Source organism: Eptesicus fuscus, chromosome 12 (genome assembly GCF_027574615.1).
Source record: "Eptesicus fuscus isolate TK198812 chromosome 12, DD_ASM_mEF_20220401, whole genome shotgun sequence".
NCBI lineage: Eukaryota > Metazoa > Chordata > Mammalia > Chiroptera > Vespertilionidae > Eptesicus > Eptesicus fuscus.
In genome coordinates this window covers 74,701,943-74,725,723 of record NC_072484.1, presented here as the reverse complement: position 1 = coordinate 74,725,723, position 23,781 = coordinate 74,701,943, and the positions used below count along the sequence as shown (strand labels likewise).

The 23,781-nt window shown below is 57.2% G+C and overlaps 1 protein-coding gene across 14 annotated transcripts in view; it reads left to right on the top strand.

Moving 5' to 3' along the window:
* CELF4 (CUGBP Elav-like family member 4) overlaps positions 1 to 23,781 on the top strand; it is a 274,050-nt gene that overhangs the window by 237,685 nt on the left and 12,584 nt on the right. For 4 of the 14 annotated variants that reach the window (XM_054723938.1, XM_028136181.2, XM_028136144.2 and 1 more), the window contains exons 4-10: positions 10,829 to 10,957; positions 11,222 to 11,301; positions 11,685 to 11,828; positions 13,143 to 13,290; positions 15,040 to 15,189; positions 18,824 to 18,889; positions 19,965 to 20,048. In XM_054723938.1, the coding sequence (XP_054579913.1) occupies positions 10,829 to 10,957; positions 11,222 to 11,301; positions 11,685 to 11,828; positions 13,143 to 13,290; positions 15,040 to 15,189; positions 18,824 to 18,889; positions 19,965 to 20,048 (801 nt within the window). The remainder of the gene's footprint in view (positions 1 to 10,828; positions 10,958 to 11,221; positions 11,302 to 11,684; positions 11,829 to 13,142; positions 13,291 to 15,039; positions 15,190 to 18,823; positions 18,890 to 19,964; positions 20,049 to 23,781) is intronic. The other 10 variants (XM_028136182.2, XM_054723934.1, XM_054723932.1 and 7 more) reach the window with 7 other exon arrangements.

Sequence of the window (23,781 nt, the reverse complement as noted above, 5' to 3'; positions counted from 1 at the left end):
GCAGATCACACGTTTAATCAGTTACCTGGAGAGCTGGCTGAGCACCACTGCCCAGCAAAGGTGACTTCTACTAGAGCCACAGCCGTCTCCCTGGCTCCGGCTGGGAGCCCTGGTGCAGACTCACCAGCGTGAGGGTCAAGGGTCAGAAGGTCAGAGGGCCAGAGAGGGAGAAAGCAAGGAGTGTGGATGTGGCCTCCAGACCCCTCACTGTACTGAGCCTCCAGGGCTCTGTTCTTGCCCAGCTCAGGGCCCTCAAGCCTGCAGAGTGCAAGAGATGAGGATACAGGGGCCATTCATGGCCCCCAAGGTGGTGACAGTTCCAGTCCTGTCTCCCGAACATACTGCAGACCCCCGAGGGCTCAGAGCCACCCCCATGCCCTGGGCAGCTAGAGGGGGCTGCAGAGGCCTGGACAGCGCTTAGAGGGATTCTGCCAGCATATCTGTCTTCTGAGTAGTGAGGAGAGAGGGTCTTGCAGCCTAGACCCTGGGGAGGGAAGGACTGGGGACTCAGCAAAAAAGAGCATTACTTAATTGGTCACCCAGGGACCTCAAGACAGCCAGGCTCTGGGCAGAGGGTGAGACTGGAGAAGGCCTGTGAAGTACATCGGGGCTCCCTGGGCTATCAGGGGTCCACAGGGACCCTGAGTGTCCCAGCCATTCCCCCTTCTGAGCTCTGAACCCAGACCTTGCCCTTGCAGAACAGTAGGGGACCATGCCTTTGCCAGTTGTCTTTGCTGAGTTGGAGGGGTGGAGGGAGAAGAGGGAGGCCTCCAGGTAGCTCCACCTTCCACCAGGAAGGAGGGTAACCTGAGAGCTCAGCTCTGTGCAAACCACCTGGGTGCAGACCACCTGGGTCCAGAGCACCTGGTGCAGACCACCTGGGTCCAGACCACCTGGGTGCAGACCACCTGGGTCCAGAGCACCCGGGTGCAGACCACCTGGGTGCAGACCACCTGGGTCCAGAGCACCCGGGTGCAGACCACCTGGGTCCAGACCACCTGGGTGCAGACCACCTGGGTACAGAGCACCTGGTGCAGATCACCTGGGTATAGAACAGCTGAGTGCAGACCACCTGGGTCCAGAGCACCTGGGTGCAGACCACTTGGTGCAGACCACCTGGGTGCAGACCACCTGGTGTAGACCACCCGGGTGCAGACCACCTGGGTGCAGACCACCTGGGTGCAGACCACCTGGTGCAGACCACCTGGGTGCAGACTACCTGGTGCAGACCACCTAGTACAGACCACCTAGTACAGACCACCTGGGTACAGAGCACCTGGTGCAGATCACCTGGGTGCAGACCACCTGAGTGCGGACCACCTGAGTCCAGAGCACCTGGGTGCAGACCACCTGAGTGCAGACCACCTGGTCCAGACCACCTGGGTGCAGACCACCTGGTGCAGACCACCTGGTGCAGACCACCTGGGTGCAGACCACTTGGTGCAGACCACCTGGGTGTGAGTCCTGGCTTCACCAATGGCCAGGTGTGCATTCTTGGGAAAGGTATTTAACTTCCCTGTGCCTGGATTTCTTCATCTATACAGTGAAAACAATAAAATAACAGCTATATCTGTAAAGTGCTTACCTCAGTGTTTGGGTCCCAGTAAGTTTCATAAATGACAGCCGTGATGATTTTTATTATTGCTGCTATGATTTTTATTATTGCTCCTGGAGCAAGCAACTTAGAGCTGCGGCCGTGGCAGTGGCATCACCGGGCCCCAGGGAGGGAGGCGGTCTGTCCAGGGCTGTCTGGGGGCAGCAGAGGTTTTGTGATGTGGGAGTCGGGTCCTACCAGCTGTTGTTATGAAGGGATTGGGGTGACACTGAGACAGTGTGGGCTGGTCTGTGAATTAGGGAGCTAGGCTGAACCAAGGGAAGAATGGTGGGCAGTGAGAATGGACCCAGGTGGGAAGCCTGGACCGGGTCTGAGTCCCAGGCCAGGCTTCCATGGTCAGAGGTGAGGGTCCAGGCCTTGGGCCTCAAGGGAACTGTCTAGAATATGGTGGGTAGGAGAACAGGAAAGAGGAAAGGTGTGTGTGTGTGTGTGTGTGTGTGTGTGTGTGTGTGTGTGTGTGTGTCCCTCACACCATATTCCCCATCACACTCCTGCTTTCGCACAAGCTGCTCCCTAATCTGGGATTCCTGATCCTGCCTTTTCCACTTGGCAAGCCCTGTCCTTAATTCTTCAGGGCCCAGCCCAAGCCTTTAGGCCCCTCTCCACCCCCCCCCCCACCCAACACACACACAGAGCTCATCACTCCAGGCTCTCTGCCCACGCTGGGGCTGACGGCCACTCATCTCCAGGGGCCACTCACTCCCTACTTTCTGAGCATTCCTGCAGTTCAGTGACCTGCAAGTGTTTAAGACATGATCTCTGAGACAAGAGGAGGAACAGCAAGTGCAAATGCCCTGGGGCAGGGATGTGGATGGACTATTCCTGAGATAGCAGAGAGACCTATATGTCTGGAGTGGTGGGATGGAGGGACCAGGGGAGAAAAAAATGTGGGGTTCCCGTGTAGCCCCTTACCGGTCATTAGAAGACTTGGGCTTGTTCTCAATAAGATGGGAGCCACTGTGGGGTTGAGCAGGAGGTAGACAAGATCTGCCTTGGGTTTAACTGACCCTCCTGGCTGCTGGGTGGGGAGCAGAGAGCAGGGGCCTGGGTGGGTGTTAGGAGACAGCGAGGAGGTGACTCTCATGGCCTGAGTCCACCCTGAAGCATTAGAAGGCAGAGTTGGCTGAAAGAATGAGAGTGGGGGAAACGCATCTAGTTTTACCAGGGACTAGATGTGTTCTCCAGTCTCCTGCCTCCTCCCACCCCAACTTCAAACAGAGACTGTCTGGAGGGAGCCCCGCAGATCAAGGCCTGGCACCGCCTCCCCTGGGGGCAAGAGCAGCAGAGGGTCCTCATTTGCATCCCTGTGGAGGGGGAGCCCCATCTCAGCTGCACATGCCTCCCCATCCCCAGCAGCCTTTGATCTGGTTTGATGTCTCCTTCAGCCTTCTTCCCGGGCAGGAAGGCTTTCATCCTCCCTCCGGAGGCTGCTCCCGCCCAGCTGCGCCCTTGCTGCCTCTGAGACAGTGTGTGTTGTGGGGACAAAGTGGGGGAATCACTCCTCTACTTACTGGTTTGCTGCACGCTGAGAACCCTCCTAGGTCCCAGGTGAAGGACATGCTCTCCAAAGCGGAGCTGACCTGGTCCCAGGGCTGCAGAGGGATCTGAATCCAGGCCCTTCATCCTGGTGTGGATGACATGGCTGGAAACTGCTCACTCCAACCAGAAGATGAGCCGTTGTTGGGTTCCCAGGCACAAAAGGAGGGGCTGTGGAACCAGGACCTGTCCACTGCGCCCCGGCTCCAGAGGAGGGTCTAAGACTGTGCGCCCACCTGGGGAGTGAGGCAGGGCTCGGAGGAGGCAGAGGAGGCCTCCGGACTAGAAGGGAGGGCAGGAGCTTGGAAAATGCACAGATTCAGATGATCGGTGTGGTCTTCACTGGTCCCTCAGGTGCCATGGGTGTTTGATGAGGCTGGGTCAGGAGAATTCGTGGAAATGGCCCTCAGTGGGGCTCAACACCTTTAGGGGATTGTCTCCTGTCCTAGATGAATCCAAGTACACTTCCTGGAGGAGACTGGGAGCTTCTCGGGGGTCCCCCATTTGGTCAAGGGGCGCAAAGGGAAGCCTGGCTTCTTAGACTGGCCTGAGAAAGGCATTCTTTCATTCCCTGGGGGGCAGGAGGGAGCAGGCCTCCCCATCTACCAGCTGCCCCCCCCCCCCCCGGTGACAGTAGGAATATCTGCAACCAGCACAGTAAGGGCAGAAACCTCCCACATCTCCACTCACCGAATCCCCCAGCAGCCCTGAGAGGGGTGTGTGACTATCTCCCCTTTTACAGACAAAGAAATGGAGGGCCAGAGAGGAGGTCCATGACTCACCTAAGGTGGCACAGCCAAACCCCCTGCCCGCCAGCCCTCCTGAGAAGCCAGTTTCCTCTCATCCCCTTTGATGGAAGGTTCTCTCTGATCCACCGAGAAGTCAGAGAGAAGGAACAGGTGTCCCCCTGGTCTGACCTGTGGGCCCTGGATCCAGGAGGTGCCCTGGGAAGTCCCCTAAGAGATGCCCGAGGGCCCTGCCAGGGACAGTGCTCAGGGCTCCAGGCTCTGCCCACAGCTGGGGAGCAGGGGTGCATGGGGCTCTGGCTTTGGCTTTGTCTGCCCACCCCAGGGGCCAATAGCTCATGAGCAGGAGAGAAGCCACAGCCCTCAAAGCCATTCAGTCCCCATCCTGGTCCCCAGCCTCTGGTTCTCCCTTGCTCAGGTCCCCCGCAAACCCTCCCCAGCAGCTGGAGGGGAGAGAACAGTAAAAGTCTATTGCGGCAATAAAAGGCATTAACCATCTGAGCTCGCCCAGTGCCCCAGCAGCCGGCTGTCCTTAAGCAGGAAATATTGTTTAATGCCGATGGTAATGAGCGAATCAAATTTTGGAAATTAAACTGGAATTTGAGCATTAGTGCCAGGGCGCTGGCATTTGGCAAGTCAAGTGGTGCTGCTGCGACCCGTCCCCTCCTCCTTCCTCAGGGGCCCCTGTGCAGACAGCGAGATGCCGTGGGTGGAGGGGGGGCACCACCCTGAAACTTCCCTCCTAGGGCCCGTCCTAAACCTGCCCTGAGTGCCTGCTTCTCTGTCTCCTGGGCTCTCCTTTTAAAATGCAAACCGTTCCAGCGGAGCCCTGTTCCTCCCCGACTGCCTGAGTGGGGAGCAGGACTGGCTCCTCAGAGGGAGAAATCCCCTGTCTTGTCAGAGTGCCTATGGCTTCCCGGAGGCGGAGGCGGAGGCAGCACCCACTGCTCGCTATGGGCTGGGCAACAAGCTCAGAGTTCAGTTGAGGTTCTGAGAAAATACAGGAGCCTGGAGGCCAGAGGATGGGGGGAGGGGTGTGTTGGTGGGAGAGGGAGCAGGCATGGAAAAGCAAAGGTGGCCTTCTGCAGGACCCCCTCTTGAGAGCTCAGCCACAGGCAGTGGCCACTGGGGAGCAGGTGAAAAGAGCCGCCGAAGAGGGTGCTCCACCTTTCAAACCGTTCTAATTCTGCTGTGGCCTGGAGCCCCCTGCACCCACCCCTGGGCAGCATGGCTCCAGCCCACCTCCTCTTGGAAGGCATCCGGTGTTCCCATTCCCCTCCCCCACGGGCCCCTTCTGCCTGTGGTCCAGAGCTATTGCATGTGACAGCCAGGCCTGCTGTTCCCCCCTCATGGGAAGGGAGTGGGGGGCTGCATGGCAGAGCCTAAGCCAGAGACTGGATTCTCCAGGGATCTGAGAACCATGCCCCCCCACCTCATACATACCCATTGAAAGAGTAACCCCGCACTCCATGTCCTGGCTGGTTTGGCTCAGTGGATAGAGCGTCAGCCTGAGGACTGAAGGGTCCCAGGTTCGATTCTGGTCAAGGGCACATGCCCGGGTGGCAGGCTCAATCCCCAGTAGGGGGCGTGCAGGAGGCAGCCAATCAGTGATTCTCTCTTCTCATTGATGTTTCTATTTCTCTCTCCCTCTCCCTTCCTCTCTGAAATCAATAAAAATATATTTACAAAAAAAAAAAAAGAAAGAAAGAAAGAAAGAAAGAAAGAAAGAGTAACCCTCCACCACCAAAAAAAAAAAAAAATTGGAAATCCAGAAGGGCTCCTAAGAATCATCTCAGACTCTGTTCAGCCAAGAGGGATGGCAGGTGCTCTGGTCCAGTCCCTCCTGAGGTGGCCGCAAACACCTTCACCTGGCAGAGCTGGGTAGTTTTTTCATCTGTTATTTGATTGGTTTCCCCCAAGAGGCAGGGCAGGGCAAACAAGGGGCCTCCATTTCCTCCTTCTCCTAGAAGGAGAGCCCCAAGTGATGATTGTCACCACTGTCATCCATAGCTCCTTAGTGTGTGTGTGGAGGGGGGGGCGGGCGGGGAAAGAAGGGGGTGTATAGACTATGCACACTCCCAGCAGTGGCGGCAGAACATCTGGGCACAGAGAGCTGAGTTGCCCTCTCTGGGTTCAGGCAGGGCTGGGGCTAGTGCCTACCTCCTGTTGCCCAGCCCTTCTGGGGCATCACACACCTGCTTCCCAGAACCCCAGGTATTCCTTTAGCCATGCAGACACAGGCACTCACATTTTAAAGGAGCAGGAAGGCAGCAGCAAGGGGTTATAGGATCAGGAAGTCAAGAGACCCTAAGAGGCTGGGTTTAGTCTGAACCCCTGGTTTGTACCCTGGAGCTCCCTTTCTGCCCCAACTTCCTCATTTTAAAAGGTGGGGCCCTTGATGTTTCCTGGGTTCCTGCCCATCTCTGCCATTCTGTGCCTTGCTCCCCCGGGGGAGGGCACACCAGTTCCAGGAGCCACTGTGTGCAGCCCTGCTGGCCTGTCTTGTTTGGGAACTTGTCTCTGGTGGATGGCCTGTCTCCCTGTCTGGATTCAGCTCCGGTGAGCAGACCCACCTCTCTTGTTCGCTGTCCTAGGAGCAATGCTTGGAACAGTGTCTGGCACAGAGAAGGTGCTCAGCAATAGTTGTTGAATGACTGCAAAAGGCTTTGTTGAATGACAGCCAATACTTTGCTGTGCCAGCCACTGGGCTCTGCCCCAAGGGTCGGGAAGTGAGCATAACACAGCCCCCTGCCCTCAGCTGGGCTCTGCTGAGAGGACGATACGGAGCTGTAACCCAGCCTCCACTTGCTCACCATGTGTCTGGGCCCCACGCAGTCTCAGCAACCTCCCACCAGGGGCATCTTCAACCTACCTCCAGCCTGGCTCCGAGATCTCTCCTGCCTCACCTCCCTCCAAGGTGGCCTGCACAGCCTGGCACCAGCGCACCTACCTGAACAGCCCAGAGGAGCAGTGACACCCCTCATGCCCAGCAACGGGCACAGGCTGAGGGTTCACAGAGGAGCGTGAAAACACCACAGCCTCACCATGACCCCGGGACCCTGATCTCTCAGGCAGGTGGGCTGTGCTCAGAGACTACTCAGCCTGTCCCAGAAGGTGGGGGTCTGTGTCGTGTGGGAGGAGGTAGGAACTGGCTGAGGAAACTGAGTCATTCTCTGAGATTCTCACTAGGTTGGCATCAGATCCAAGACACCCGCCAAATGGTGCCATTGGTCATCTGAAGGCACAGCTTGGGGATAGCCTCTTGGGAACGTGCCCAGAGGGGGAGGAGGGCACAGGGGGTGGGAGGATTTGGAGAAGTTGTCCATCTCAGCTGGTCAGCCACAGCCCGAGTCTGATCTGACCTGTTACTTCAAGTGCTAGCCCCCAATGAGGACCCTCTGACCTCTCCCCTCTGTGACCTCTGTCTCTTCAAGGCAGGGCAGGGCAAACAAGGGGCCTCCATTTCCTCCTCCTCCTAGATAGAGAGCCCCAAGTGATGATTGTCACCACCGTCATTGCTGCTGGCCAGGCTCTCCTGCAGCACCTCCTGGTGCATCCACCCATGAGGAGGCCTCGTTATTCCAGCTTTATTGACCTCAACGCCAAGGTGGGAGCAGCTGACAGCTGGGATGAGGGGTTGCTGGGGTCCAAGCCAGGGCCTGGGCCAGAAAGAGGAGATCTGCCCTTGGACTCCGAGTCCTTCCAGTCCCTGGTCTGAAAGACAAGGCTTACTTATGGATTCACTCACCCAGTGACAGAAGCCAACTGGAAATTGCAGAGGGCGCAAAGTGAACTCGTTGGAAGGTTCTTGAAACAAACCAGCCTTTGCATTGGGTGGCGTCACTTAAGCACCCCTGGAGGAAGGGAGTCTGCAGCCAGGGTCCTTTGGTTTCCACAGCCTTCCAGAAGGTCAGGAGGTTGCAGTTTCCCTGGGGAAACCCAGCCAGCCAGGAAGAGGGCAGCCTGGCCCCTTCATGTTGGAAAGTTTTCAAGAAGGAAGGACCCAGGCCTAGAACTGCTAACTGTGCAGCGAAGGGAGATTTCATGGGAGGGTAGAAGGAAATGGCAAACAAACAAACAAATAAACAAAAAATCAAACCCTGGGAAAAGGGAAGTGGCTGATAGAAAGGCATGTGTGGATGAATTTTAATGCAATCAGAAAGCTGTCAAAATGATAATAAAGGAATATATTCGGACACCAGGAGAGAAGGCAGGGAGGTGTGGTCCCACATTTAAATCAGGCGCAGGCTAGGAGGGCCTTCTCTTCACTCGATTTTTCCTTCCCAGGGAATTTCTAAGCAGGAGGGCCTGGTATTAGCTGGGGGTGGTTTTCACTTCTTTGTCTTTCTGAAAATCCTGTTAATGGGGAGCCATTAGAAGTTGTTGGCCCTGGGATGGGGTGTACTGCCTGGGCCTGGAGAGCATTTTCAGTTACTCCAAGAGAGGCTTTAAAAGCTCCCAGCTCACCTCAGGTCAAGTGCTGCGCTTCTGGGAGTTAGACGTGAGCCCTCCCACCTCCTCTCCTCTGTCCCGCCCTCTCCTCCTTCGGTCTCTCCTCTCTGCTCTCTGCCTATTTCCGATTCCTTTTACTCTGTCCATCTTCACCGTTTTCCCTCCCTCTCTGCTCCTAACCCCATCTCCTGCCATCCCTCCTCAGCCTCACCCCTTTTTACTGTCTCTTTCCCTTTCCCTTGGTTTCCCAGTCTTTGCCCCCACCCCCACCCCCCAGCCCAGAGCTGGAGTTGGTGAGCCCTGGAGATGAGACAGGGGCTTGTCCAGCCCTGCCAAGGCCCATAAGCCTGGTTGAGTCGGCAGGCTGGGGCAGTCGGCAGGGTGGGGCCTCCAGGCCCCCAGCTTTGGCTAAAGCCCACCCGTGGTGGAGGTCCAGGCTAGTGCGCCCTAACCCGGAACTGGTAACAGGAACTGATGCCTGCAGGGCATGGAAGGAGTTGGAACCCAGGGCCACCTCATCGCTGATGACATGCCCAGTGCTGAGTGCTCTGGGTGAGGCGGACCAGCAGGGCAGCGGTTAGGGCTTCCTGAAGAGGAGGAGTCTGGGGTGGCTTGTGAAGGAGAGCTGGGGTCCGGAGGTTTCCTGCTTCACTCCAGATACCAGGGCAGCCCTCAGCTCTATGTGAACTCTGCTGGCTGTCAGTGAGGGGGCTCTATAGGGCAGGAGGGACCAATTGCCCAGAGTACCCCGCCTTTTAAGAAAACCATCAACACATGACCAATTGCAGCTTTGGGGGTGGGGGATGCATTTCTGTAGTATTAGCTGTCTGTGCTCATGTGTGCCAGTCACTCAACAGTCTACAGACATCTAGTGAGTGCCTGCTGAGTGCTGTCGCCACAGGGCCCCTGTTCCAGCTACTGAGGCTGCATAACAATGTAGCCCAAAGTGAGGGGGATAATACAACCGTTTGTTAAGCTCTCGGATTCCGTGGGTCAGGAACTCAGACGGGGCACAGCATGGAAGGCCTCTCTCTGCTCTAGGACGTCTGGGCCTCTGCTGGAAAACTCAAAGGCTGGGCCAGGAGTCATCTGGGGACTCATTCACTTCAAAGTCTGGTGGTTGATGTTGGCTGTCAGCTGAGGCCTCGGTTCCTTTCTGTGTGCACCCACCGTGTGGGCCACTGAGGTGTTCGTCACAGCGTGGTGTCTGGCTGCTACAGGGCAAGTGTCCCCCAAAGAGAGACCTGAGTGGAAACTGATCCCTTTTATGACGTAGCCTTGGAAGTCAGCAGGCATCAATTCTGCTGTTCATGATGGGTTAGAGCAGTCACAAGCCCCACCCAGATTCAAGGGAAGGGGACACAGGCCCCAGCCTCTCAATGGGAGGCGTGAAGTCACATTGAAATAAGAGCCTGCAGGGTGGGAAGTCTTTTTGAAGTCATGGTGATCTCTGTCAGCCTAAACACATAGCTGACTTGTGTCAACAAACCACTTGGTGCTCAACACAAGTGTGGGGAGGCTGCTGAGGGGACCCAGTCTTCAGGCTCTCCAGAAGTGCCCAGGGCTGAGTTTTGCAGCATGAACAAATAGAAAGGCCTGAATCAAGGAGGTAAAAACATGTGAGATAGAAAGGAGACGTGTCCCGTGGAATGGCATAGAGCATTCACTCATTCCAGTACTCTGTCCCCAGGGCCTACTATGTGCCAGGTACTGCTGCTCCAGTAGAGGCCTAGTCTCTTCTCCAGGGAGCACACAGGGGGTTGGGGGCAGGGGCAGTGGCAGGGAGCTAGACAGAAACCAACTACACAGGCAAAGCATGAAATAATTATCTTTTAAAAATCAGGCCATGAGAGTGAGGGGCTGAGACAGAGAATAAAGGAGAGGTGGCAGGAGGGGCCTTGATGAGAAAGCAATATTTAAACTGAGACCTAGAAGAAGAGAAGGAATCAGCCTTGTGATGCGGAGGGCGCCCCAGGCAGAGGGACCAGCGTAGGCAAAGGCCCTGTGGCAGACTTGCTTGTTGTGAGTTAATTTTGGCAGCTGTGAGTGAAGGTAGATGAGGAAGAGAGTGTGTGTCTGAGAGGAGGGAAGAAGGGACCTCAGGACTGCATGAGTGACCCCTGTGCCTAGGTGAGTGGCCAGGCCCATGGCCTTGCTCCCTCCTTGTGTGACAGGAAAGGGCAGAGTCGCTGCAATCTAGCTCCCCCTTCACCCAACCCTTTCTGCTTCACCACACCCTCTGGCTTGGCCCCCCCCTCTACCTCTAGCCCCTACCCGCGTCGTCCCAGCCCCACTAGCTAAGCCCCACCCCCCCACCACGCCCTCTCCCTGCTACCCTCCTCCCCCTCGGGTCTGAGCCCCGCCTCGCTTTGCCCAGCTTCTCCCTCCCCGGAAACCCTTCTCCTCCGTTTCCCCCGGGCTCGCCCCCGCGCCGCCCGGCCCCCCCGGCCCGGGTAAGCATCTCCTAATTTTGTTCCAGAAGATAGAAAACTCTTCGTGGGCATGCTCAACAAGCAGCAGTCTGAGGACGACGTGCGCCGCCTCTTCGAGGCCTTCGGGAACATCGAAGAGTGCACCATCCTGCGCGGGCCCGACGGCAACAGCAAGGGTGAGCCGGTCGATCGGGTGGGGCGGGCGGGGGGATGGGCGCGGCGCGGACCCGCCGAGTTCAGAGCCGCCCGGAGCTGGCCCGGGTCGGCCAGCCAGCGAGGGATGCTCGGAAGGGACGGGGCGGTGGAACGAGGTCTTTCTCTGTCTCTGCTTCTCGGTGGCTCTCCTTTTCTCTCCGTCTTTCTCTCCTACCGCCTCTCCGTCCTCGCCCTGGCCTCCCTCTGGGCCCTGGGCCCCGGCTCAGCCCCTCCTGTCCCCCCAGGGTGCGCCTTTGTGAAGTACTCTTCCCACGCCGAGGCGCAAGCCGCCATCAACGCGCTGCATGGCAGCCAGACCATGCCGGTGAGTTCGGCCACCCCTGGGTGGGGCTGGAACGCAGGCAGCGGCCGGATGACACCCCTGCCCACCCCAGAGCACCCGCAGGGCCCTGCCCACCCTTGCACGCTCCCTACCCTGAAAAACCCTGTCCGCGCTGCTCACTGCCTCCGCGTGAGACAGGAGGGCATTACCACTGTCCCATATCTCAGACAAGGACACTGAGGCCAGAGATGTAAAGAACTGGCACGCAGTCCAGTTACGACCCCAGACCCCTGGGCGGGCGCCGGTGCCATCCACCCCGCAGCCCCCAGAAGCGCCTCCCAGAGGAGAGGGAGGGCCTAGGTCAGGGGCACGGACAGCTGGACAGCTGGGAGCGGAGTGGGCCTCACGCGCAGTCCCGGCTGCAGGGAGCCTCGTCCAGTCTGGTGGTCAAGTTCGCCGACACTGACAAGGAGCGCACGATGCGGCGAATGCAGCAGATGGCGGGCCAGATGGGCATGTTCAACCCCATGGCCATCCCGTTCGGGGCCTACGGCGCCTACGCACAGGCAGTAAGTGGGGGCGCAGACGGGGGTGGGGGTGTATGGGCAGCGGCTCTCAGCTAACTGCTCAGAAACCCAGAGCAGGGACACCTATCTTTGCCAAGAGAGCCCTGTGTTTGTGGCCTAGAAAACACTGCCCCAGCCCTGGGGAGTGAGGAGTGGTCGGGAATGAACCCGGGGTAGAGGCCAAAGGGGGTTGAGAGAAGTGTGGTTCAGTCCAGGGTGGCTGCCAGGAGTGGTGGTTTGCTGTCCTGGTTCTTAAGGGGAGGAGCCGGAGAGGCGGCTTCTAGGCAGGGCAGCAAGGTGGGTTATCCTGAATGCTCCCCTGCTAGTCAAACTCTAGGAAGCACCAATCGAAGTGGGGAGAGAGATTCAGGTGTTTGGGTGTCACCACCCACCCCTGCCCCCACTCATGGAAGGGTGTGCTCGGGCCTCTGGTCGCTCCTGGCAGGGGTCCTGTGTGGCTCCTCAAAGCCCATCACACCAATGCGTCCGCTGCAGCCCCCCTTCTCCCCACCGGCCCCTGGCTCACCAACTTCGTCCTTCCACCGTGGGGCCTTCTTGGCCAGCTTCTCCCCTAGGCTGCCTCCCAGATTTATAGCCACAACCCCCACTGGTGCCATCCACCCCCATGCACCGGTGCCCACACAGGCCTCATCCGCTGGCAGTTTGTCTCAAAAATGTTCTAATCTCAGGGGAATCAAGGGAAGGCGGGATGTGGGCCCGATGAAGACCATGGTCTGGTTTCAGAGGGTGGGAATTTCACTCAAGTTGTTTCAGAAAGAAATGGACATGAACCCTTAGGGTGGCACTGAGGTAGTCCAGGGTCTGGTTCTAAAAGGCAATCTCACCTCCCTCCTTCAGCAGCATTCAGATTAGATCCATTTCAACGGCCTCCCAGCTCCCACACACCTTGGTGCGGACATTTGGACAGAAACCCATGCTAAGTTAATCCTGCAGAGACTCGTCCAACACGTCTCTAGAGCTCTGAGCCTCACAGGGCGTCTCCATGATGACGGCCTTCACAGGGCTGAACAGCACCCATGGGGCCAGTCCCTCCCCCCACCTTTTATCGCAGCTTCAGAGTCCCCGAGATTCTACCATGACTTTGAAATAGTTAGCTCTTTGGGGTGGTTCCTAATAGCCTTTGAGAGCTAGGGCAGCAATGGGGGAGACATCGGGGTTCTCTGGGGGGTGGGGAGCTGTGTCTGAGCTCCCTGGGGTTCAGGGCCTAGGAGGCTGGTGTCCAGGAGCTGAGCCCCCTGGTGGGAGGGTTGCCCCCCCTGGAAGCTCGTGATATTTTTTCCATTCCTTCTGCCCCAGCTGATGCAGCAGCAAGCGGCACTAATGGCATCAGTCGCGCAGGGCGGCTACCTGAACCCCATGGCTGCTTTCGCCGCCGCCCAGATGCAGCAGATGGCGGCCCTCAACATGAATGGCTTGGCAGCCGCACCCATGACCCCAACCTCAGGTGAGCCAGCAGGCACCAACACAGGACACAGCTGAACCCAGGTCCAGACCTTTGGTTTGGCCAATTTTGGCTACAGTGGACCACCTTGTTGCAAACAGCACATGGCATCGGTGCCCACGCAGGCCTCATCTACTAGCAGTTTGTCTCAAAATGTTCTGATCTCAGGGGAACCAAGGAAAGGTGGCATGTGGGCCCCATGAAGTCCATGATATGGTTTCAGGGGGTGGGAATTTCACTCATGTTGTTTTGGAAAGAAATTGACATGAACCCATCTCCCCTGAGGTCTGAGGGGAGAAGAGCCTTCTGTGGCCTCGTTTGGTCCCTCGCCCAAGCATAGAAGGAGCTGATTTTTAAATGTTCCTTTAACCCAACATAGACTCACTGGCTTTTTCCAAGAGAACTAAGCAAGCAAGAGAGAACCACAGAGTTACTGAAGGACAGGGGGTGGGAAACAGCCCTGCTCACAAAGTGTGTTTTTAATTGGATCCTGATTAGTATCCAGTTCAGCGATTCTCAGCTGGGGCAATAATTTCATGCCTACTCTCTCCCCACCCCCAAGGACATCTGGCAATGTCCTGAGACCCTATTGGTTGTTACAACTTTGGAAGGGAGTGATACTCTGATGTAATAGGCAGAAGCCAGGGATGCTGCGAAACATCCAACAATGCACAGGACAGCCCCCACGACAAGGAAATGTCTGACCACAAATGTCAATAGTGTCAACGTTGAGAACACTTTGTCTAGTCCCAAGGGCTGGTCCAACAGCCCGGGCTTTCAGTCACCAAGCTTCCTCGCTCTCCACACCCAGGTCGTAGCAACAGCCTTCCTTACACCCCCCAAGCGATTCCTTTCCCAGATAAAGTCCATAGAAGACGGTGCCATCTCTAGGCCCAACTTGAGTACTACCTCATAGCTCTGATCCCCAATTTAGGGATACTCCCGGACCCAGGCCAGCCTCATGTCCTAGGCCACAGAGAGATCCTGCTTTCTACATGAAGGGGAAGGACCTTTCCAGATTTGAGGCCTTAGTTCAACCATCATGCCAGCCACCCCTGGGATTCTACCCACCTGGCACAGAGAGGGCACAGTGTATTGTCATCCGACCCTAACTTTACTCTCGCCACTGTGAACATAACCGTAATCTCAACGGGATTAGAGGCCAAGGTGTCTACTGTGTATGAATAGGGCTGAGTCTGGACTCTGCAAAGTCCTCTCTCCCTCACTGCAGGAGAGCTCCAGAATTAAGACCTCCTCCACCCATGTAGCAAAACTTCTTCCTGGGGAGGCAGATCAGCCCCTCCGTGATCCAGGCAAGAGAGCAGAGCCAGTGACTTAGAAGCCCGTTGATGGCTAAACAGGGACTAGCCCATCTTGACTTAGCTGGGGTGAGCAAGAACCACTGAAAAGGACTAAAGGAAGACCAAAGATGGTCAAATTCAAAGGCACTGAGAATAGTCTATGTGCGGTAGTTCCAAGGTTGAGTGTCAGTGGTCAGGGAAGTCTTCATGGGGTAGATGGGATTTGGACTCTGCCTTGAAGGATGGATACAGATGGGGTGAGTGGAACCACTCCATGCATGGAGGTGATCCAAGATGTGATTCACAGATAGGACTGAGTTGGTGTGTGAATTCCAAGTGTACACACAGGCCCTTGGAGCCAGGAGGTGGCGCTCCATGGGTTGGCCTTTCCTCACCTTTGTTCTGCTTGCCTCCCCGCCGCTCCTCTACCCTTCCCCATCTCTGAAACCAGGTGGCAGCACCCCTCCGGGCATCACTGCACCAGCCGTGCCTAGCATCCCGTCCCCCATTGGGGTGAACGGCTTCACTGGCCTCCCCCCACAGGCCAATGGGCAACCTGCTGCAGAAGCTGTGTTTGCCAATGGCATCCACCCCTACCCAGGTAAGCACATCTGGCAGCCCTTCCTTACCCGCGCAGCACACCCCTCATCCATTATGCCCCCGCCCTTGTTGTTACAACCGGGAATGTGTGGCTCCTGCCCTCCGTCCATTCCTTGGTGGAACCCCAAATATGATCAGGGAGATCAGGGAACCTCTGATGGGAGAAATCAAGTTCCCATCCTTGGGGAGGTGTCCATCTGGTAGGTGAGAAAGAATGCAATCCTGAGGCTCCTGCAGGGGAGATAAGAGAAGAGATGTAGTAATTGTACAACCAGAGGCTAGTACCCGTAACTGCAAATTAATTGAGAGTGAATTTGACCTATAAGAAGTCATGGGACAGAAGCTAAAATAAAAAGTATACTTAGTGTTAAGTAGGAAAAGACTCTTTGGGGAAGGAAGGGGAAATGCATAGATTGACATTCTGGCCAGAACATACTGGTGTATACACAACCCCAGTCAGCACGGCTCACAGAGGATCAGGACCTTGGACAGCTCCCCGGTCCTGCTTTGATTAATTCTGACACAGAAGATCCGGGAGGCCAGGGCCTGATTAACTCTGTTCCTCTCAAACTTAGCAGCTCTTTCATGGTGGGACTGTCCAGTTGACTTAAGCAGCTCCCATCTCTGGCCTTGAGGATGGACAGAGCAGGAGAGCTGGGCCCGAAGCCCTAGGGTAGACTAGCAAGGGACAATGTCTCAGAGATGCGGGGAGTGCTATCCTCCTCCCTAGAGGGCAGATGACAAAGTTGCAGAGTCCCCATAAGTACAAGTAAGTGCCCAGTCTGTGCTGGATGGGAGGGGACCCCCAGAAGACGGGCAGGATGGGGGCCTCTCCCCTGGGAGGTCAAAGTCCAGTCAGGAGCACAGTATAGGTCGACAGAATGTTGAAAGAATAAGCAGAATGGAGTCTGATCAAGAGTGAATGTTTCCATCGTGAGGCGCTAACGGTTTCAAAGGAAGGGAGGGTCTGTAGGCTGAAGAAGCCCAGCGGAGCTGTCTTACAGGAGGCTCAGGTGGACGTTGACAATGGGTAGGAACCCGGGCAGAGGAGGTCAGCCTGAGGGGGGTCAGCCGTGGGCGGCAGAGTAATGCTGCCCACTCTGGTTGTCCATCAGAATCCACCGTGTGGCTTTGTAAAACCACAGAAGCCCGGAGGTTGTGATTTCAGTGTCTGTTAATGATTTCAGGAGTGAGGCCCAGACCTCCAGAGAATATAAAAGTTCCAGCAGCGGCAGAGGACAAGGTCCCTGTGCTAGAGAAAACCAGAGGAGAATGTGCTGGCTTTGAACTTGGAGTTGTGCTTGTCTTGTCTTAGTGTTTGCCCCTCAACTCACCTCTCAGTGCACAGAGAGGAGGCCGGAGAAGCCCAGAGAGAGAAACGGCAGAGCCCTGGGTCTGGAGTTGTTTCAGGATGAAGAGTCCAGGCTGGCAAGGGAGGCAGGGCAGGGGCTGGGCAGCTGGAGGTGGGAGTGGGCCCACCAATCTCAGGTTCCTGGGCTCCTCCTGCCTCAGGCTCATGGGCAGGGAGATACAGTCCCCGCACATCTGGGTGGTTTCATTCCCCCGCCTCCGTGCCCACAAGCCCATCTGGAGCTCTGGATTTTGACAAACCTGTTCTTTCCCCACCCCCACCAGCATCTGTGAGCTATTTCCCTCGTGGACTTTGGAACTGTTTCTCTCCCCCATTTGTAACAATCTGCCATATCCCATAAACAATTCCCTGCCGGAGCAGGAGGGAGGGGTGGAGGGAAGGAAAGGAGAAAAGTAGTACATTAAAAAAATTAATTTACCATCTTTAAATGCGGAGTTTGGAGCCGCTGTAATGAGCGAGATCCTTCAAAATGTTCACTCTTTGGCAGTTACTAATGAGGTCATTAAGCAGAGAAGTAGAGAGGGTCTCAGAAATGCCTTCCTCCACTTCCTAGCCCCAGGTAGCTTCCCTGCTCTCCCCTCTCGCGTTGAAAGCACATAGTGTGGCCTTTACTGCCATATAACACCCCTGCAGGGGTGTCTCTATAAATGTTAAGGACGATGCCTACGTCGCAGTATTTGCTGAGCACTTGCTATGATCCTGGCACTGTGTGTGTGTGAGTGTGTGTGTGTGTGGGGGGGGGGGGGGGGTCATGGCTGTCATGTGAGTTGTGCAGGTTTTATGTTACACAGGGCATCACACTGTGTGCCAGAGACAGAGACAACTCTTTCTTTAATTTGCATAAAGGCAGTATGTGGTTGAGCGGCTGGGGAGACCAAGAGCACAGGCTGGAGGTGGGTTGCCCTCCAGAGAACTGAGGGTCAGGGAGAGGGAGCAGCAGGGAGGAGAAGACACCCCCAAGCACCACCACCACCACCTCAGCACTGGCAGCTCCTGGCTTCAGGCCCCACTGGGGGCGAAAGAGAGGGACAGGGCTGGGATCCGACTTCAGCCCCCCCTCTGAGCAGCCCTGGCCCAGCTCCCCTGCTGCAGCCGCAGTCTTTAAGCATCTCTGCCCCATGATTTCCCGGGCTGTCCTGAGGCCCAGGTGCTATTGTTCCAGTGGGATGTTACTGAGGCTCAGAAACAAGAGCTCAGGAAGGAAGTGGGGAATTCTTCCTGATCTACAAGGCCCCTAAGTCTGGCACTGCCAGTTAGCTCGGCAATCAAGGTCGCCAGGCAGATAAGTCCTGATGGGTTTGTTATTTTTTTTCTGCCTCCCTGTGTTATCCAGTTTGCTCTGAACATACTGCGGCTAGATCTGTCCCCACCCACCTCTCGGGCCTCCAAGGCCAGCCTACTCCCACTAGCCATCGCCACCAAAGGCAGTGCCCACCGTTGGCCCTGCACTGGGCTTCGGCCCACAGCCTCTAAGACCCAGCAGAGGCAACAGAAGTGGACCAAGCCTTCCTCAGCCCGGCTGCCCCCAGTTGCTTGCCAACCTATCAGCATGAGGGCCCTCTTCTCGAACCAGGCAGTGGATATCCAAGAGTCACAAATTTGGGCTGGAGGAAGGTCCTTGGCCTGCTGGTTCCTCAGTGTCTGTGGGCACCACTCCTCTCCCAGCCCTGCCCAGGGGGTATTAGCCACGGCCTCGGGATGGAAGCCTCGTGCCTTGTGCCAACTCCCTAGACCACAGGAGAGGGTCCCTCTGCCTGAGCGGCCATGGGTGGCCCAGGAGGACAGAGTGGCAGGGTGAGGTGCCCTGTGCCCTTTCTTTCACCAGCTGGTTCTGCCCCCGACTTCTGCTGAGGACAGTGAGGGTGAGACCAGCCTCCTGAGCGCCTCTCGCCCACTTTCCACAGCCCTTCTCCTGGGCCAGGTCCCTCATGTGTCCCCACTAAGCCCCTCATGGCCAAGCTTCTGGCATCTTCTTCCCAGCCCTTCCCAGCCTTCTGCTTAAAGCATCTGTCTCCCCCTACCCCAGGCCAGCTGCAGGCTGCATCCCCCAGTGACGGGGGGGGCACCCTCCACCCTACTAAGAGCCCTGGACTGGAGAAGGGGGAACCCCAGCAAGGCAGGCACTCAGATGACCTGCCCCAGGGCAGACACCACAGTGCTCGGAAAGGGCAATGCAGCCACAGTGTCATCTCCATGGATGTGGTGGGGGAGGGGCTGGCTTGGGGAGGGCATCACTGACCTCTGCCCCTTGGCTCCCCTGCAGCGCAGAGTCCCACGGCCGCGGACCCCCTGCAGCAGGCCTACGCGGGAGTGCAGCAGTATGCAGGTCGTTAGTACCCGCGCGTGCCCACTGCTCCCCCAGCTTTGCTCATCCCCACTTCTGCCTGGGCACCAGGGCCCTCCCCACCCGAGCCCTGGGCTGGGCACTGTGTGGGAGGGAGAGGGGGAGGTGGGGAGGAGCTGGGGAGCTGTGGTGAAAGGAGGGAGGGCTATACTCCCAGAGGCCCCTGCTTCAGGCTGCCACCCTCCCGCAGGCCCCTAGCATTCCAGCAGTCTCCCACGGTGCCCTTGGAGAGGTGGGTGGTCAGAACTCCAGGCCAGGTAGCCAGGCTGAAGTGTTGACCTTGCAGTGATCATCTTTGAGGCCAGATTTTCCTTTCCATGGGGCTGCCAAGCCAGTGTGTCTAGTTTATCCAGCACCAAGCCACACAGCAGCATGGGGTGGGGATGGGGGGTGGGGAGCTGGGGTGCCGCCCACTACAGTTCACAATGGCTGGTCCTGGAAGCTTAGATGCCTGGGTTTGCAAGAAGGAGAGGCTCTGGAGGGGAAGCAGTTCAACCTTCCGTGTCCCCTCCCCCTGCCAGGTAGTGGGAGTTGGTGTGAGCAAGGCTGACCAAGAACAAGAAAGGCTAGGCAGCCAGAGGTAGAAAAAGGAGGGGTAGATGGCCTTGGGTCACTGAATGGGACGGGGACCAGCCACTATAGAAAGCCCAAGGCAAGCTGTCAGGCATGCTTCTCTCACTCCCACCCCTGGGCCAGGCAGCACACACACACACACACACACACACACACACACACACACACACGTGCATACAGGAACATGCAGGCACGAACATGCACACACACGAACATGCACACACACCTGTGTACATACAAACATGAACACGCACACACTTCTCATCTTCACTGCGCGCTTCTCCTTTACTCCTGAGAGCCAGCTTTATCTTACGTGGCTGCCCTGAAGTGCACTTTTTGACTGGTCTGCTTTTACTGCTCAACACTGAAATGTCTCTTCCTTCTTGCCTCTCACCCTGTCTCTCTCCCTGTCGCTGTCGTCTTGCTGTCGCTGTCGTCTTGCTGTCGTTGCGTCTTGCTCTCTTGCCTCTTCTCTTTGGCCTTCCAGCAGCCGCCTACCCTGCTGCCTATGGTCAGATAAGCCAGGCCTTCCCTCAGCCGCCTCCAATGATCCCCCAGCAACAGCGAGAAGGTGAGTCTGCAATCTGGGCTCCCAGGCCCCTCCCCGACCCCTTCTCCCCGAAAAGAGGCTGCTCCTGGGTCTTCGGTAGGCATTTTGTTGGGAAAATGACCATGTTCGTGTGCTGTGTTGAGGTGAGGGAAGAGGGCAGGATTGTGAGACGTGGGGCTCTCCAATCCAGCATGAGGTGGGCTTCTCGGGCAGCTCTGCAAACCCCAGCGGGGAAGGTTAGGAGGGTGGGACCCTGGACAACTTGGGGGCCCAAGAATTCCCCCTCCCCTAGTGGAGAGGAAGGGAAGAAGTAGGGGTGCTCTCAGCTGGTATGGGGGGTAGGTGGGTTGGGAAACTATTGTCAGAAGTTGTACCCTCTGGGTGACCAGGCGAGCCAGGTGGGATAGGGGCCCAAGTGCAGGCCTCTGGGGAGATGGAGAGCCTGGAAAGCCTCATCCAGAGGCCCTGGTGTGACCAGGGTGGGCCAGGCAAGGCCAGTGGGCCCAGGGAGGCTGGGACTCATTAAGACCCAGTGTCCTCCCGTTCCTGAGCTGGAGACCTACAGGAGCTGGATAAACAAGCCCGCCCTCGGGGCCCCATGGCCTGCACAAACTCAGTTTGACGGCAGGAACACTAACAGCGTCCTGCCCTCCCCACCCCCATGAAAAGGTCACCCTGCCAGCGAGGCCACCACTGCCCAGTAGCCCACATGGCCAGGGGTCCACTGGTCTCCAGTGGCCGGCACGAGCTCTTGCTGCAGACCGTCCCACAGCCGGGGATAGTGAGTCCTGGGGAGGACATGTGGGTCTGCGGTCCAAACCCCTTTGGTCAGACAGGCCCCGAACAGGCCTAGAGCCTGAAGGGCTGAGGCCCTCCGTCTGCTCCCTGCCCTGCCCCCACCTCCCACTGTGCACCACCCCATGGGTCTAGCTCTGAACATCTTCTCATACCTTCTCTCCATCTGTGGGCAGCTTCATCCCCACCCTCACGCCCTGTTCGCTAGACCAGACCCTGTGTGGTCAGTCACCACTGCAGCCTCTCCTCTGGCCTAGGGTCTCCCACGACTGTCCCCATTCTCCCTGAATAGGGTGCCCACGATGAGCGACCCTGGGGAGCAGGGCATGGGAGGAGTGAGATGTGAACCCAGATGCCTACCGAGCCACGCTGTGTACAGGGGAGGGCTCATGGCGCTGGGGGTGGGGTTGTTGGGGAAGGCTTTGGGGACACACAGAGGTAGGGACACAGGCATGCCTGGCGGGGTGCGGGGGGTGGGGGGCGGGCGATAGGCTGAGGGTGGGTACAAGCCAGACGACAGCTGTGTTCAGTGTTGCATGCGGCATGGATGAAAAAGAAAACTGTTCCTCCAGCCACGGCCTCGTCACATCATGGCCGCTTCCCCCTGTGCGATGCGGTTGAAGTGCCAGGGCACACGGGTTGCTCGGGAGGACCTTCCTTCCAGTCCTTTGAGTTGAGCCTGAAAGTCAGCAGATGCCTGACTCCCCAGAGGCTGTCTGCGCCCCAGACAGGCCATGGTTCCCCTCAGGGTTGGCTCCATCCCTGGCTCTGCCAGGGCTGCTGTGTGGTCAGGGCTAGGCACTTTCTGTCCCTGGAGCTCCATTTCGCCATTTTTCAGAAAGCTGGGATGGACCAGATGGATCTTCAAGTCCTGCTGGTTATGCCATCTGGGTGCTCTAGAGTCTGTGAATGAGGGAATACAGTGCGAGCTCGGGGCAGCTGGAGTAGCAACGTGTGTAGGCTCCTTGTTGAGGGGTGAGGGGCAGGGGACTGGTGGGGCTCAGCCACGCACCCTGCTGATGGAACGCAATCCACGGGCCTTCCCTCGAAGGCTCCTTGTCTTTTAATGACAACATAACATCCACATAAAGCAGCTTGCAGAACTTGAACTTGGAACATGGGCCCCAAGTTCAAGGCAGGTGTCAGCATAGGGAGGAGAGGGAAGCCCTGAGGAATGGGTCTGGGAGGGGAGAAGGCATGTACTGGGGAACAGGGGCGGGGGTGAAGGGTGGATAAGTCAGGAGGAGGCAAATGTACCTGCCCCTAGAGAGCACCCCATCTGGCTGGAGAGAACCTCCTAGACATGAAGGAGAAAGAGCCTCAGAAGACCGGTTTAGTATGGAGTGTGGACTCAGGGAGCCCTGGCAGGGGGAGGGTGGGGAGCATCTGGGTGGGGGTCCTAGAGGAGCTGTGGCTTAGGTTAGGCCTTCACGCTGGTTCCTGCCCCATGGGGACTCGTATCTAGCTGGAGACCACCAAGGGACACAGAGCATGAGCCAGTGAACTCACATGGTGGGAGGGGATGGGCTAGGAGAGGTCACCAGAGCTTGGGGGATCCAGCACGGGGACCTGGGTGCACACTTGCGCCGGTTCTGAATACTTCTGAACGCTGGCACCTGGCCGTTTACCTGGGAAACAGCAGTCCAGGGGAGGGAGCGGGGTGGGGACCAGGGAGCCAGGAGGTCAGCAGCTCAGAGGGCGGCTGTGGGGGTCAGAGGAGTCTTTGGAAGGAGGAAGGTGGGAGGCGGGAGGGGAGAGAAGGGCAGGGAAGGGCAGAGACTCCAGAGCGAGCTCTGCGCTCCAGGACTGGGCTGTCTGGCAGCCTTGCCCTTCCCAGAGAACCGTGACCATTGGTTCTGGCTGGGAAAGCCACATATCGCACGACAGTCCTTACGGCCTTTACTTTTGAGCTCACACTTAGTTTCCATCAGCTCCGATCAGAACCTCAGCTCGTACACACCTCTGACAAATGCACCCGTGTCCTTTGCATGTCCTCCATGGGGTGGAAAGCACTGCGATGACCACACTCTAACAGGTTAAGTCAGAGGTGCCATGCTATGCTGAAGATGGCGGGAAATAGATGAAGTATCTTAGACAGCTTTCCATTTCAACGAGTTAAAATTGAGCATTTGGGTCATTTAAAAAGAGAAATGTAAGTCTTCAGCTATCTGGAAATTTCAGAAATCCTTGAGTTTCTGGGGCATTGAGATGTATGACAGATAGGTAGAGAGAAAAGAAAGCACAGACTGGAGGCAGATAGCCTGGGTCTATATCCTGGCTCCACCTCCTACTAGCTGTGTGTCTCTTGGTAGGTGACTTAATCTCTCTGGGCCTCAGTTTTCTCATCTGTGAAGTGGGGAGGACAAGCTATACAAGTGGCAGGGCTGTTGTTGTAATGAAATGAGGCTCATGGGCAGCACGGCTAGTCCTGGAGCCCCTCCTGTGCACCCAGCCCACCAGAGGAGGCAGGGTAAATCCTGATTTCTGCCTTTGAGACCAGGGCTGAGTTTGAGAAGGTGGGGCTGTTGGGAAGCAGACGGGAAGGAGTGGCCAGGGAGGAGGCCAGGCTAAGCTCCCACCACTGGTGTGTCTGCCCCAGAACAATCCCCTTTGCCCTCCCCCGAGCAGGGGCTGGGCAGAAGGGAGGCCCGCAGCCCCTCCCAGGTCTCCTTATCTCTGCTTCTCCTCAGCATTTGGTTCCCACTGCCATCAGGCCTGTGTTCACCCCTTTTACTCCATCCCTCCACCCCTGGAGCCCCAGAGTTGCTCGGCAGGCACCCTGTTATAGATCCATTTTGCAGAAAAGGCAACTGAGGCACAGAGAGGTTCAGTGACTTGCCCAAGGGCAGACCAGTGAACAGAGCTCAGACTGTGGGCTCAGCAGCCCCCCTTCTTCTTGGATCTTGGATGAGACCCCCCTTCCTAACCTCGCCCCACCCCTCCCTGCTGCCGCTGCCTA